The 14,909-nt window shown below is 45.2% G+C and overlaps 1 protein-coding gene across 1 annotated transcript in view; it reads left to right on the plus strand.

Moving 5' to 3' along the window:
- The first annotated feature begins 4,496 nt into the window (after positions 1-4,496).
- The window catches only part of XKR4 (XK related 4), a 798,732-nt gene continuing 788,319 nt past the window's right edge, over positions 4,497-14,909 (plus strand). Inside the window, 1 exon segment of the mRNA XM_069220191.1 lies at positions 4,497-5,176. Coding sequence (XP_069076292.1) covers positions 4,497-5,176 — 680 coding nt within the window.

The following is a 14,909-nucleotide window of genomic DNA, read 5'->3' on the forward strand; positions in this document are numbered from 1 at the left end:
ACTTTTTTAAATACTCTTGTAACTCTGCCACTCCAGGCAATGCTCTTGCTTACCAGATGGAGCTGTTTTAACATCACTCCTCTTCATGGCATCTCCACCAATGTCTATGTTTTCTGCTGTATGAGGGACGGACTTGGCTATATCATGCTACTTGGAGCTGTTTTGTGTTCAGGACTTAAGAGGACACAGGCATGGTCGTGGGTCTTTTTCCACATTTCTAGTGTACTTCTGTCATGCTCCACCTTACTCAGTGATCATTTCCAGGTGAAGTATGGTTGGTTCTTCACAATTAGAGATGCGAACTCGAGTGTTTCCAGGGGAGGAACAGATAGTTAGCTGTTGGGAGTGTTGTAGAACCCACAAAGCCTTGACTTTGTGTATAGTTGTCAACATTCCCAATGTTTTCTAACACTATTTAAACAAGTAACTTTAGAACAAAAAAAAGTGTGAAAGTACGAAACAGGCTCCATCTGTATAGTTTCAGGCGATGTATAGAAAGGCTTTACTCCACAGTGAAACATGTTTCCCTTGTGGAGAAAAGGATGTGAAAGTGAGCATTTTAAGAACACTTACTCTTGCAGATTGCCACACTCTGCATAATCCACAGTAGTAAATATAGAAGAACAAGATTATGCCTGGAAATCAATGACGTGCATAGTTTTATGGTTGTAGTTTTGAGGTTTACTGGCAATCTGCAACATTATGAAAATGTATTCAATTCATGTACCAAAGACTATGACGCATACATTTCAGGTTTTTTTGTGAACTGGATCCAATTACATGGAGGCTTGACGAAGACAGTGCAAGTTAACCAAACTGACTTACGGACTACAGATAAAATTCAATTTTATTTATTTAATGATGCTCCATAGTTAGTACATTTGAACGGATAATGCTGCAGATTCTGTGTGGAAATTTAAGTAGAGGGAAAACCAGTACTGTTCGGTTTGAGGCAGGTTTCATACAAGTGCATGAAGGCTCTCCTAAAGCTTTTGGTAGCTCAATGGAAGGCATCATGAAGTTAATAATATGAATTTCCACTACCAATTTAATGGGAAACATGATTGTTCTACAACTGTAGATCTGTTGCCACCTTCAGTAGTACATTCAAATTCTGAATTAGCCTCATGGATGTCTTCAGTGTTCCACCTATGCCCAGCGACGTTTGTACTATATAAATATCACCCCATACATACATTCAGAGAGCACAGGGGCAATGTGTGTGCAGGCTAAAGGTAATATTTGTTTGAAACAAATATAAAGAAGTCTTTCACCTAAATGCCTCATACTTCTGATCAATTTGTATTATTTTTTATTTGTAAAAAACATCAGTATTGATAAAGGACACTGCAAATAACTGACTATCCCTCTAATGTTACAACCTTCGTAGGCGCGAGATGTTCTACCTGGCTGAAAATGCAGATATCATAGACCTACTTCAAGTTGGTGATTTGTGTCTTCCATTTGAGTCAAGAGCACTATTTACACTCTCTTGTTAGTGATACACACATTGTGTACTTTTGAGTTAATTAAAATTCCTCAAGTAATATTCCAGCTGTGTGCTGGGCCACGTCTAGCACTTTAGCCTTTCCATCATTATTCTCCATAAAAAAACATTTTTCTAAAACTGTAAACGACATTTCACTTTTGTATTTATTGCATTGTGGTTGCATTTATGTAGTGCTTCATACCCCAGAGGAGGTGCAGAAGTGTGTTCATGGTAGGGTCTCAAGATCCTTCATGAGATTACTTGGATGTACGTCTTTATATAATGCATAGGATTCTGTAGTCCCTGTATAAACAGCAGTCACTAATTTCTTTATAATCAGCGCCTTGTGACGCACCCAGTCTCTGATTATAAAGAAAAGACATAAAGTGACTATTATAAGTTTATTACAGTTAAATTCTGACATCACTATGCTTGTTGTTAGTACTAGCTGCCGATGTGAAAGTCAGGTCATGGAGCATAATTAAAGCAGCTGTTTAAAGCAACAAACAGAATGTTGTTTTTCTTTCTTCTGCTCTATTTTAATAGCTTACAATGACAAGCTGAGACAATATGTTTATTTTTTGCACTCCTTCTGCATGTTTCTATATGTTCTGAGCTACTGCTGCTTCTTTTTAAAAACTGACTTGAATTGAATTGTTTCTATTATCTGTTTGCAACAAATATCCAACAGGATTTTGATGTGTATAATTTTGCACTAGCGGTTTTATTTTTATTCTTCATGTTTTCAAACATGCTCACTCTTTAGTATGAAAGGGGTGCGCACCAAGGTTTTAAGTGATTTGTGGGAAAAGTGATGGTGTGACCATGTATTATATGGGATAAAGTACCCTGTAGGCATGCATGATCAGGACATTACAAGTCAACTCAGAGTTCCATAACCTTACAAAGAAATTCGGCCTTGTTCCTCTATATGATTATGGAACTCCTATCTGACTTGCAATATCTTTGTTACGTACAGCAGAGTTTTAATCCTTATAACTGTATTGTTACCTATATTGTTCGTGTTTTGATGTCATGCATGAGTACCAAAGTGGTGCTCTGATATTTATATCACTGCTCCTTAGCGTATATTGGGTTGAAACAGAATGAGAAATTCTGCACTTTTGCGTTAGATAGTAGCATACAAATGAATGTCATTTAGTAAGTGCAATTGTTGCCTATGAGTGAAATGCTTTGGTCGTCTTCATATATGAGAGAAACTGTTCATAACATGTCTTTGTAAACAAATACCTTCACATAAGCAAGAACTTCATTGAAAACAGTGCAAATTGATGCAGTAGGGCCTTTCGAGCAGTCTGTATCATACCATTTAAGCACATTGGCTGTGTAAGTAAGGAAGCTGCCCAGAGGTGAAGGGTTCTATTCTTGGAAGGTTCAATTTTCTACCAGCTCGTTGCAGCCCGCAGGGGGGCAGCGAGGAGCAACCCATACTAATGGTCATTATACAAACGGCCATGGCATGCTCCCTGAGCAGCCTACCCAAGAGCAACAGGGAGCAACACCCCTTCTGATTCATCTAACAAAACAAATTTACAGAAAGTAAAAGACACTGTGTGGATCCTATGTGTCAATGTGTGACTTTACTACAACGTACAGAACATCTCTTGAAAGGCACATACATAAGGGCTTCTAGCCAGTTCTTAACTGTAAAATAAATAAATAAAGCAGAAGGGCGAAAGTTTATCTAACGAGCTGGAGGCCGTCGATGCCAAATGCTGGGGTTGCTGCACGCTGAAGATGTCTAGTTTCCATTCCACCGCATGACGCTTTCTTCCACCACCCTACACTCCTGCTCTCTTTCTTTGGCATGTTCTTGTCATCCTATCGTTCTCCATGTGTCACTGTTTTCCAGTCTTTGCCTTCCTCCTTCTTACTGCTTTCTCTGCCTTTCATTCCCTTGTTCTAATGATGAAATATAAGGTCTAGACTTAAAAAAATGAGTGCCAGTGGCCTCCACTTGCAGACACCTGCACAAATTAAGCATGTCACGTGATGTTTGCCAGTATCGACCAGTAAAGGTTCAAGCTCACGCTGCTGTGGGTGTTTGCAGCATATCTGCCAGCTGGTGGTGTTGAAGTGCACAAAATGCAGCTGCCAAGTACTGCATCAGCAGCCAGGGCGCAATACGTAACCATCAATCACAGACCAAAAGCATTACCTACCTCACTATTTAGCGCGCTCTCTGTCGCACAGCTACAGCTGGATCCAGACGAGAGCGGAGGCATTTGTAAAATGTTGGTCGGGTGTTTTACGTTTATATTTAGCAGTAAATCACGGAACACAGATGAGGACTGCTACTGACATACTGGCAGTCCTAGTAGAGAAGTGTAACGAGAAATTGAAAGTATCGATGAATCCTATGTTCACTGTGTTGCGTCCCCGCTCTTTCGTGAGTGTAAATAACTGTGAACAGAACTGTGAACGACCCGGGAACTCCTAGCTTATGAATGGACCTGCCGCCGGGCAGCGAAAAAGCACCACGGGGCATGGCAGTGCCCAGGCAGCATTACAACAGCCTGCCTCGCGTACCGATAGCTCGGAGCCCCCTTCTCCAAGAGTTCGACGTTTTCCTGCCTTTATAGACATCAGTTGTCTTGCATATTTGTATAGCCAGCCTTTTCTTGAGAAGTGTTGCAGCGCACTGGAGAAGCACACGGAAGGCTCCCTCGCGCGGCGCGCTTCTGCCCGCGTAGCCCCGCGGAGCAGGGTCCCTGCCTCCGGTGCCAGCGGCGGGGCCCCGGCTCTGCTCCCGGAGCCGCCCCTGCACCGGGAGAGGGAGGGGGAGGATGAGGTCATCGCTTCTCCCGTCCGCCGCGGGGAGCGGGGTGGTCCGGGAGGCGGGCGCAGCGCTGCAGTCGGGCGGCGGCGGCGGCGGCGGAAGGGGCCGCGCGGGGGGATGCTGACGGGAGGGAGGGCGCTGGGAGGGAACGGTGTCGGCTAGGGGAGGCTCTCTCTCTCCGGGCGGGAGGGGGGCAGAGGATTCATCATGGCCGCGAAGTCAGACGGGCTGCTGAAGATGAAGAAGAGCGACGTGGCTTTCACGCCCCTGCAGAACTCGGAGCACTCGGGCTCGGTGCAGGGCCTGGCGGGCCCCGCGCTGCCCGGGGACGGGGAGGCGGCCGGGGCCAGCCCGGGCTGCTCGGAGGCCGGCGGCGGCTGCTGCGGGGGCGGCGGCGGGGCCGGGGGAGAGGTCCGGGGCCCGGCGCCCTCCGCCTCGCTCTGCCTGCGGCCGGGCGGCGGGCGGCGGCGCTACTCGCCCTGGGACTGCCTGTGGGTGCTGGCCGCCGCCCTGGTCTACCTGGCCGACGTGGGCACGGACGTGTGGCTCTCGCTGGACTACTACCGGCGCGGGCAGCGCTGGTGGTTCGGGCTGACGCTCTTCTTCGTGGCGCTGGGCTCGCTGTCCGTGCAGCTCTTCAGCTTCCGCTGGTTCGCCAGCGACTTCAGCACCGAGGACAGCGGCCAGCAGCAGCAGCCGGGGGAAGGGGCCAAGGCGGCGGCCGGGGAGGAGCCGGTGCGGCCGGCCACCCCGCAGAGGCAAGCCTCCACCGCCAGCAAGGGCGCCCCTGCTGTCCCCACCGCCCGGGGGCGCTCCACCTCCTGCGCCTTCTGCATCTGGCTGATGCAGTCCCTCGTCCACATCCTGCAGCTGGGCCAGCTTTGGAGGTAAGCTGCCCGTCCGGGTCCCCTTCGCTGGTACTCCCTGGCCGTGCCACGCGTGTGTACCTGTGCATCAGCCGTGCAGCTGGCACCTCTTATGCTAAATGATGTGTATATCGCATAACATGTCCCAGTGCACGCCTCGTGGCGGATGCCCCCATATATGTGATGAATGCCCTTTGATGTGCCCACTCGTGCCTTATGCCCCAGGAGCGCTGTCCGAAGATGTGTGATGTGGCTGCAAATGGGGTCCCTCGGGCCTTTGGCATCAGCTGTGGTACAGTGGATAGTACTAGGCTGTACTTCATGGACCCTAAACATTAGGCATCATGGTTGTCTGTTGTATTTGCGTCGATGCTCTCTTTGCCAAAAAGTGTGCACGTGCAGCTGTAGTAGTGACCCTCGGCTCGTAGCGTAAAATAGGTTGCGCTGCATGGGCTCTCGCGCCGCCGTCTCCTATGGCTTGTGTTTGACAGTCCACTGTACCTTACCATCCTACATGCATATTATATATATGCTGATACCCAGATGTGTCGAGATCGAGCTTTGGTTTATTGTCATTGTTCAGTGCGGAGAGGGGGGTCATCATTCACAAAAGGCGGAGCCTTGCTTCGAGTCGGCCGTGAAACCCCTCCCCTTACTTAACAAAGGTATTACGTTGCACATTTCAGTCAGCAGATCTGCACATGTGGTACATGGCATGCTCGTTTTTCATGTGGAGAAGCAAATAAAAGTATTTAACGAGCGCACGAGGGATTCAATAGGTGCAGTGAGGTAACATTTCCGTAAATAAGTCTCCTGAGTGTACACTCAGTGGTGTTCCTCTGTAAAGTGACTGTGGAAGGTGTGATTTCATAAGCCAGGATGTATTAAGCATATTGTGTTGAGTTTGACCTTTGCACTGTAGTAATAAGTGTATGACAGGTATATGATAGATATATATATAAATCGGTAGGTTATGGTCGGGAACAAAGATACTTGACTGGAGTTTACCCACATAGTTCTCGGGAGTCAAACACTTTTGGAATCCAGGCTCGGCTTCCTTATAGGCAGAGGCTCTTGATTGAAGCTCAGCCTTTCTTTCCATGGCAGAGCCTGGTTAATCGGTTGTCTCTGTGAATGGGTATTTTTGTGCACTGGAAGGATGTCGCTTCGCACACACCTCTTAACATATTCAAAACAGATGCGAAAAGCATCTTGTGTGAAGGCCGGAAGCATCCGAGGCAGTCCGCTCCCTAAAACATTATCTACTTTTCCCTAAGATAGGAACATATCCCATCTCTCCACCACACTTTCTTTTCTCTCTCCTCTCACTTTGTGTTTATGTTAACCACGTTTGCTAGCAATATGGATGAGGATGTATTTGAATATTAATGTCAAATTCTACTTATGAATTACCTACAGCTTTGGCAGAAATGCCCCTTTCTGCAGTAATGTTTTTATACAATAGTACCGTTATTTTATTATTCAGCACCCCATGTTGGCAAATGCTGAAGGATGGGTTCAAGTATGGAGGGAGGTGCTTTTTTTGCTGCCGGGTATCTGCTCATGATTTCTGTAAAATAAACCTGACGCCACTTTTTAAGACAGCCCTATCTTTATCTGAGAAGGTGTTGGTTGATAAGATAGATGGTGACCTGTTTCACAAAAATGTTAAAAATGAGTTCTGTTTACATGTGCGCAATATAGGCCAAATCACAAAGACATTTACATGTGTAAGTTCAACATAATCAACGGGTTGATTTATGAATGCAAGAAATTCACAAAAGGTAAACTTCCACTCATAACGTGTAATATCACGTGATGGTGCAATGTTAGGTGTCGGTAAATTCTGCTCCAGGGAAAAATAGTGGGCGTTCCATGGTGGGGTTGCCATGGGAAGTGTGGGAAAAAATAATTAAAAATGGCAATCATACTCATGTGAAGGGATCCCCACAAGAGAAGTTGTAAACTGGGTAGAATTATGCATGCAGAAACTCCTTCACATTGTTGTGGCTAATAATTCACAAACGTGTTTCCTGAGTACTTATAGAAACGTGTGACTCTTGGCATTTTTGTGAATTTCAGGAATTCATGTGTGGTAGTACAGTTGTGGTCAGATTTCAGACTGATTTTTTTGAATCACGACCTCTCTGTATTTAAACATTAAGACTAGAAACACACTCCCATATCGAAAAGTCCTAATTTTGTACTTTGTGCTCAAACAGATAGCATGCAAGTGGGAGGGAAAATAGATGAAGAAAGCACAGAGTAATACTGGCCACTCTCTAATCAATTCAAGTGACTGGGCCATTCATTGGAGCAACAGCAATGACTGTAGATTGGTTCAACCTTTATTATTGTCTCACAAGATTTCTCTGAGTCAACCTAGTAGATCCAGTTACACTTCCCAGAATACAATGTGCCACAAAGGGAATTACAACATAAATTGATTTCGATTTCCATATTCCACACAGACTTAAATAGAGTTTTACTCTGCTATTTGTTTGACTTTTGATTATGGGGGGAATAACCATTCTGGAAATGTAGCAATTGGAATATCTGGGTTAGTCCAGTAGGTTTGACACATTTGTTCTACAGTCCATGTAAGTAGCAAGACCAAAAAGCAGTTTGTAATTGAAAAGCCCCTTGAATTGCCTTTAGACTTGAAACAGAAATGGCTTGGTTTATAACTAAAGTTACTTTTGTGCAGCCTAGGAGAATGTTCACGGCACATTACACTCTGGTATGGAAGAAGCCCTAACAACTTCACATTCCTAAACCAATTTTAGAAATAAAGCATTCCTAAAGACTACATTTAGAAAGAACAAGCATGAACCACACTAATTTGTCTGGATTTTTCGTAGTGTTTGGTAAGAGTTTGGCTACTTTGTGTGTGTTGTCCTCATCAGTACTAGAAAGAAAATACCTTAAAGAGGCAAAATATTGGGCTACACAAGTATATACAACATGTGAACCTGAGGGTTAAGGTGTGCCCTCATAGAAAATTATTATGAAAAGGAGTAAGAAGACGAAGCGTGTGTTGTAATAAGTGAATTTAAGAGGCTTTCACAACAACATATCACGTAGCTGATACTTTTGACAATGGGCCAGTGTTGTATGCACTTTTAAGAAAGCCTACATGCTGCACATCTTCACCTTGTGAACAACAAACTCCCACTAAATCGAACAGCGTCATCATACCAGCGATGTAAAACAAATGCATGCGCCGTGGCACTTAGTGATTAGCACTATGCCTTTTTAAAAAGACACCCACACCCCAGGCCCTCACAGACAAAAAAGCCATAAATCAGCAATTAAAATGTTATTTTATCAGTACAGCAACTACATCAAAGCCCGTACACTCATTTAATCTCACGAAAAGACTACTTGAGCCCCATTGCCAATATCTGATGGGACCCCATAAGGGATAATGCAACCATCCACAGAATGTGACTGCCTTGATGGAAAACCTACCCAAGCAATGGCCGAAGGGGCTGGCTCACAGCCCACCTTTGCTCTGTACTCTTAAGTTGACCTTTTCAAAGAATTGACAATATAAGGGTTTAAGCGGCAAAAGCTGTCTGTAGCCACAGCTAAAAAGTTTCAGTGCTATAATGTTTAGATACTCCACACTGTTATATTATGCAATATTTAGAGCGCAGCAAATACCTAGAGAGGTGTCTTGGCACTAAACAGAGCATTGAATGGCAGCACAGGTATGAGGGAAGACCGAGTTCCTAAAAAGCCAGGTATTCAAGCCTGTCCTGATTATTAATAATAAGGGAATCTTATGGAGAGTGCGAGGAAGCCCGTTCTGAAGCACAGCAGCCCTGACAGGCAATTCCTTCCCACCCGAGGAAGGCCTCTCAGTTCTTGGTATAGTGAGCAGCAATGCTTCTGAGGATCGCAAACACCGGGCAGATGCATAGTTGGTATTTTTTCCCCACAAATTGTCCGGACCAGTTTGGTGGAACAACTTTAAAGACATGAGACAAAGACTGAAAAATAATTTTTTTTCTTCCGGAAACCGGCGTAGTGTCTTTAAAACTGCAGAAGAGACTCATTAGAGTCAAAGAGCCAATCTGGCGCCCCATTTTAAGCCCTTTGTAGCTTCTTCATCAGGCCAGTGTCCGTATCCAGAAAGAGAGAATCGCAGTAGTCCCGATGACTCTGGATCAGCACACTATGGCAGCTCTTTGGGGGAAAGAGGCATGATCTTCCTGAGGACCTTCAAGAAGGAAGAAGCAAGTCGAGGCAACATGATCAATGCCTAATACATAAGACGAGCAATGCTCAGACATTTTGTGTGAGGCACTTCACCAACCAGGTTATATTAGAAGAAGCCTTGACATGTTCTTCTCACTAAAACATGTTGCTTAAATAACACATCTGATCACTAAAGTCAAATGAAGAAACGTCTTTCATTGCAGTGCCAAGATTAGAAGTGTTGCTGTAGGGTGACCAACAAGCCAGAAGGCCAATTCTGGGCAGCCACTGTCAAAATTGACGACAAAGAGTCAAAATTCAGGACAAAAGCTTAATTTTATCGACACATCTTAGGATGCTGCATAAATCTAAAATCGATGGTCAGTGGAGGTGCAAATAAAAATTGGTTTATGTCTTTTGATTTGTGTAACGAATAGGATTACTGAGCAGACATTCCCATATAAGTTGATTTATTTAAATGTGAAAAAAATAGCAAACATATACACTCCAAGCTGAATTTTTAGAAGTTGAGGTCATGGACAGATGTCACAATTCTACCCCGCACCTTGAATGTTTGTGCCAGAAGCAGCACTTTGTTGGTGAACGTGGCTTAAAGCTCACATACAGTAGCAGTAGTAGCTTTACTTTTTCTTTATGGAGGTGTACTTTCTGTCATAATTGGCAGTGTTGACAAAATATTTGCTCCCAAGAGGAGTTGAGTGCCAGGGAGTTCAGGTGTTGTGAGTGTGCTCGTTGTAGGAGAGCAGCGGTGTTCTGAAAGTATTTGCTGTCAGATATTGTAGTTGCTGTGAGCGTGTTGAACGCGAGAACGTGTAGATGTAGCAGAGCAAAGGTTTTGCAAAAGTGTTGGGTGTCAGAACTCTCTAATTTGTGTAAGTGTTGGAAGTCGGAAAAGGCTTTTGCTGTAAGAGCACTGGGTGTTACAGTGTTGGGTGTGATAGTGCTTATCACACGATGCAACACTTAAAGCTCTCACACCCAGATTGTCTCTCAACACCACAACTGCGAAAACATGCTGAGTGTGGGAGTGCAGGTTTCATTGTATACTTGTGAGTTTGTTGGGAGACTTAAACCCCCTTGAACCTTTCGCCAACACACATATACTCGCACAAGTATGCCGAGCCTGCTCAGGTACACGGCTGAAATTCAGTACTCACTGCAAAGAGCACCTGGTTTTTCCAGTCAACGTGTGGGAATGTCCGAAATCAGGTGTTCACAGAGGACAATATGAAGTTAGGGGTTGATGGACAAGAGGGTCCTAGTGGCACTTTATTTTTTCATTTATTTAACGTTTTTACATAGCGCCTTGTCACCGGACAGGCATTAAGGCACTTAACACAGCAGTTTAGCATCACTATTGGCTGTCCCTACTAGTCCTACCATCTGAGAGTGGGTTGAAGAGCATCCCATGACAGAGAGACAGCTAATGAAAGTGTTGAAAAGGCATAGAAAAAAGTGTGTGTGAAACAGGAGAGCGAAAGGAAGTGAAGGAAGAGAGGACAAATACTGTGAAACAGAGGAAGAGATGGTAGAGAAGAGAAAGGATGGTTATAAATGTATATATGTTTATGTAATTAAATAGCTATATGCATAGATAGAGAGCGAGAGAGACACAGAAGGTTGGGACCTTCTGTCCAAAGAGGCTTTAAATCAGCGTCCCTCCAGTTACATATACAAACATCTGATAAGGTAACCAGTCAAGCATTTCTACTACAACACTGGATTTCACACAGATTCATTTAACTTGCATTTATTTTTCATTTATGGGGTTTGCGTAATATTTAAGAGAAAGGCCAACCCAATAGTTATTGCATCCATTCAGGATCACAGTTTCCACACGGATCCTGCAGAAGAGAAGCCTGTGCTGCGTGCTGCAGAGATCGGAGGCGTCTTGCAGGAGGGCAGTAGAGGTGTGCCTGGTCCGGTTTCTTTTTCTAGTCTGATCAGTGGGCGGTGCGTGGCTGTGGAGTGGGCTGACTGGCCCCAGACCTGCCACTGCTCACAAGGATTGCCTAAAATTACTGACAAAAGGTGTCTGTCAAAGAGCCAATCACGGACAACGGACTTGAGCCATAGATAAGGGACGGTCCGTGAAATTTACGGACGGGGGCCACACTAGTGCTGCATAATCTAACAGTAGTTTAAGAAGCTATGAAATTAATTGGAACGGACTTAAATTCACACTAAAGATTCACAGTACAAAAAGCAAAATTACAAACTGTGGAGTTTAAGGTATCCGGCAAGGCACGCGTGCCTCCCCATAATGCTTCGCTGAAGACATGACATACATGAAGGCAGTCAGATGGTTCACGCTGTCTCGCTAGTGAAACTGTGGGTGACACTTGCGTCCGCGTGACCATTGTGTGATACTGAGGGAGTGAGGGACAGTATCACACTGTGTGCACTCTCACGCTGCAGGAATCACTCTAAAGTCCATCCATGAGCGTCCTGCATGCCTTTACTGCTGTACTCCTACCTGCTGTTCGCAATATGTATACCATCTGCAGCATTGTTCCAGTTTACTGAGGCAGCAGATTGAAATTACATTGTTATGTCCAAAAACGCAGAAACAGCTCTGTCAAGTTTCCTAACTCCTGAATGTCTGCCTTGCTGCAGTGGCTGCCATACTCTGCCCAACTACCCACACCCTGGAACAATCCGCCTCTTACCATGAGAAAAGAAACGAGTCCAGACTCCTTTATGAAACCCTTAAGATTACTCTCTCATACTAGCCTCCTGTAAACCTTGCAATCTAGCACACGTTACTTCATTCTTCGGGCAGCGTTACTGGTATCTACTTAGACCAGTCTGTCTGTCTGTCTGTCTGTCTGTCTGTCTGTCTGTCTGTCTGTCTGTCTGTCTGTCTGTCTGTCTGTCTGTCTGTCTGTCTATCTATCTATCTACCTCTCTCTCTGTCTATCTGTGCCATCCACTAGCTTACACAAAGTGAAAGCGGTCACACAAGGTCGTCTACCACTTTGCGAATCCGATATCACACCGAGTCAGGTCAGCTACATTAACCGTTTTTTTTCAGAATACCTTCTTCGCTCCTCCCCCTCATCCATTGTTGTAGATAACTGTCAACCATCACACCAACAAGCACTGAAAAGGAGTAGCCAATATCATCTTCTGCTCTATACATCAACTAGTTATGGGAGTTGTTGGGAGTTGATGGGAGATGAGTGAACGCCCTCCCTCGCCTGCATCAGTAAGCATCATCAAAGTGTTTCCCACCTCACCACCCGATCATCATGGTGCCAGATGCCCTTACCACCGCTCCGAATTAGTCAGTGTTGCAGTGGATTGTGTCCTCAGTATTGTACAGCCTAATATAACCGGTTCTGGGCCGGCTTCCCTTCCGACAGTTGAATGCAGGCCATCTCAGTAAGCTTGTAGTGCAGTTCCTTAAAGGTCCTACTGTCCAGGAGTATTCTGGCTACTTCTCAGACGACCATACAGTGGACCATCAGAATCACATAGACTTTGCAGGACCCTGAACCTCAAGGACACCAGTCCCCTCTCTACCCTGGGTAAGGTATGTGCAACAATTCTTGTAGAATTGCTTTTGGTGCTACAAGAAAACAAACAAACTCCAAAGCCCTGGTGTGCCAAGGTAGCCATTCCATAGCAATTCCCTTTCCCTAGCATGCCTTCATCAGCAGCCTTTTATACCTTATATTCTCTGTCCCAGTGCCTTGTGCCTAAAGATATCCATATTTTGTTTTGCATAGTCCTTTAAACTGCAGCAGCAGACTCAAAATCCATCACACTCACGCACCAACATCACCAGTTAACGTAACGCACCTAGCATTATCGCATACGTACATACTCCTGAATGATCCCGGTGTCAGTAGGGGAGTAAGTGCGGGGAACAGCAAAAATATTCATCATAATAGAGGAGGAGAAGAAACTTCTCACTGGAAACCATCTTCCGTGAAAAGAAGCATAAGTTATTTTCGAAATTAATTTACTTAACTCATTTTGTGCTGAGTTTCCGGACTTGTGTGGGCACCATGATGTATCCCAAAAACCTTGCTGAATAACACAAATATCCACCTGCAAATTACAAAAACACAGGAACCACTGCACGCTTGATTTACTGTCTTTACGCATCATGTCCACAGTTGTAAGTCAGAAGTCTCTGTAGCGCCGGCGCACACACCAGCATCTGAATACTTTTTGGTGAGTGTACCCTGTATGTGTGACTATATGACTGTCTGTTTAGGAAAGCACACTGAACTTTTATCTATTCACTGACATTATTTACCTTCAGGAAAATCACCGGTGAATTTGATAACGTCATTGACCCCTCTGGTCCCCACCCTTGTGAAGCTTTGATTACTTCCGGGTCACCTCCTTTACTGTGGTTCTTCTTTCTGGGCCCAGACTGACGTCATGACACTTGAACACTCCCTATGATCCAGGGACTGGAGCAAGGAACTGATGAGCAGGCGACGAAGTGCTTAGCCTCTGCGATGTGTACGCACTTTGAATTATCATACTTCCTTCTCTTGGAGTTGTTTATTTCCTATTTTCCTCGGTTTCTTTCCCAAACGTGCCTAACAGGTGAACCCCAGCCACCCACCGTGAGTCAACGCGCTGCTTCACTTGTCATTACTGTGTTTGCTGTGGTTGGGAGGTGGCTGTCTCTGCAGGTCTGTAACCGATGAGGGTGACCTTTTTTCAAGAATTGCCCATTTTCTCCTCAGTGGGGTGTCTTTGTCATGTGAATCTGCTTTTTAGCAGATCCAGAAGTGGGCATTGGCTGCTCCTAAGTTCCCACTGGTTTGCTATTGTCTTGGCTAACATAAGGGATAAGTCCACTCTCAGTTACAGTGTGTTAGCATATATAAATGTATAGCTGTTTATGGTTTTAGTTGATTCCTTCCCATGCAAGTATTCGGACTTTCACTAATGTATCGCTCATGCCTCAATCAAGAAAGCTGTAATTAAATCAATCAAACATACAATTCTAAAATATGGCGACTTTTAATAAGCAGGGTGTTGCCCCACCAACATAGCTATCTTGGGTGCATACCATGACTTGTAAATAAGAAGTATATGTTTTCATTCAAACACTAATACATGATTTAGAGTTGGCGGAGGGGCTACTCTGTCTCAAGCGTGACGGACAGCCCATCTGCCGTATTACAAGTTCCATAGTCTCTAATGGAATTGTAAAATGGCCAGTGGAGGCTCCTCTGCTTGGGCGGGGAAGCGTCTCCCCCCCAATCAGCAGCAGGAGCTGCAAACCTTTCACAAGGAAGGGACAATATGTTTATTGTCCCTACCTTGTGAAGGGGGCCGGGCCATGGGGTGACAAGCAGTGAGGGAAGTGCACTGTGCACTCCCCTCACTGCGCATGTATGTTTGGCCGGCCCTCTCCGGCCAGAGAGCCTACACAGGCTCCCAGTCTGCCTGGGAGCGCCCAGCCACGGTGCTCCCAGCCAATCCTGATGCTGCACTGTGCAGCGTCAGGATTGGCCGCAGGGCAGGCAGGGAGTCTGTGCCTGCTTGCAGCTTGATGAGA

This window comes from Pleurodeles waltl, chromosome 2_2, assembly GCF_031143425.1.
Source record: "Pleurodeles waltl isolate 20211129_DDA chromosome 2_2, aPleWal1.hap1.20221129, whole genome shotgun sequence".
NCBI lineage: Eukaryota > Metazoa > Chordata > Amphibia > Caudata > Salamandridae > Pleurodeles > Pleurodeles waltl.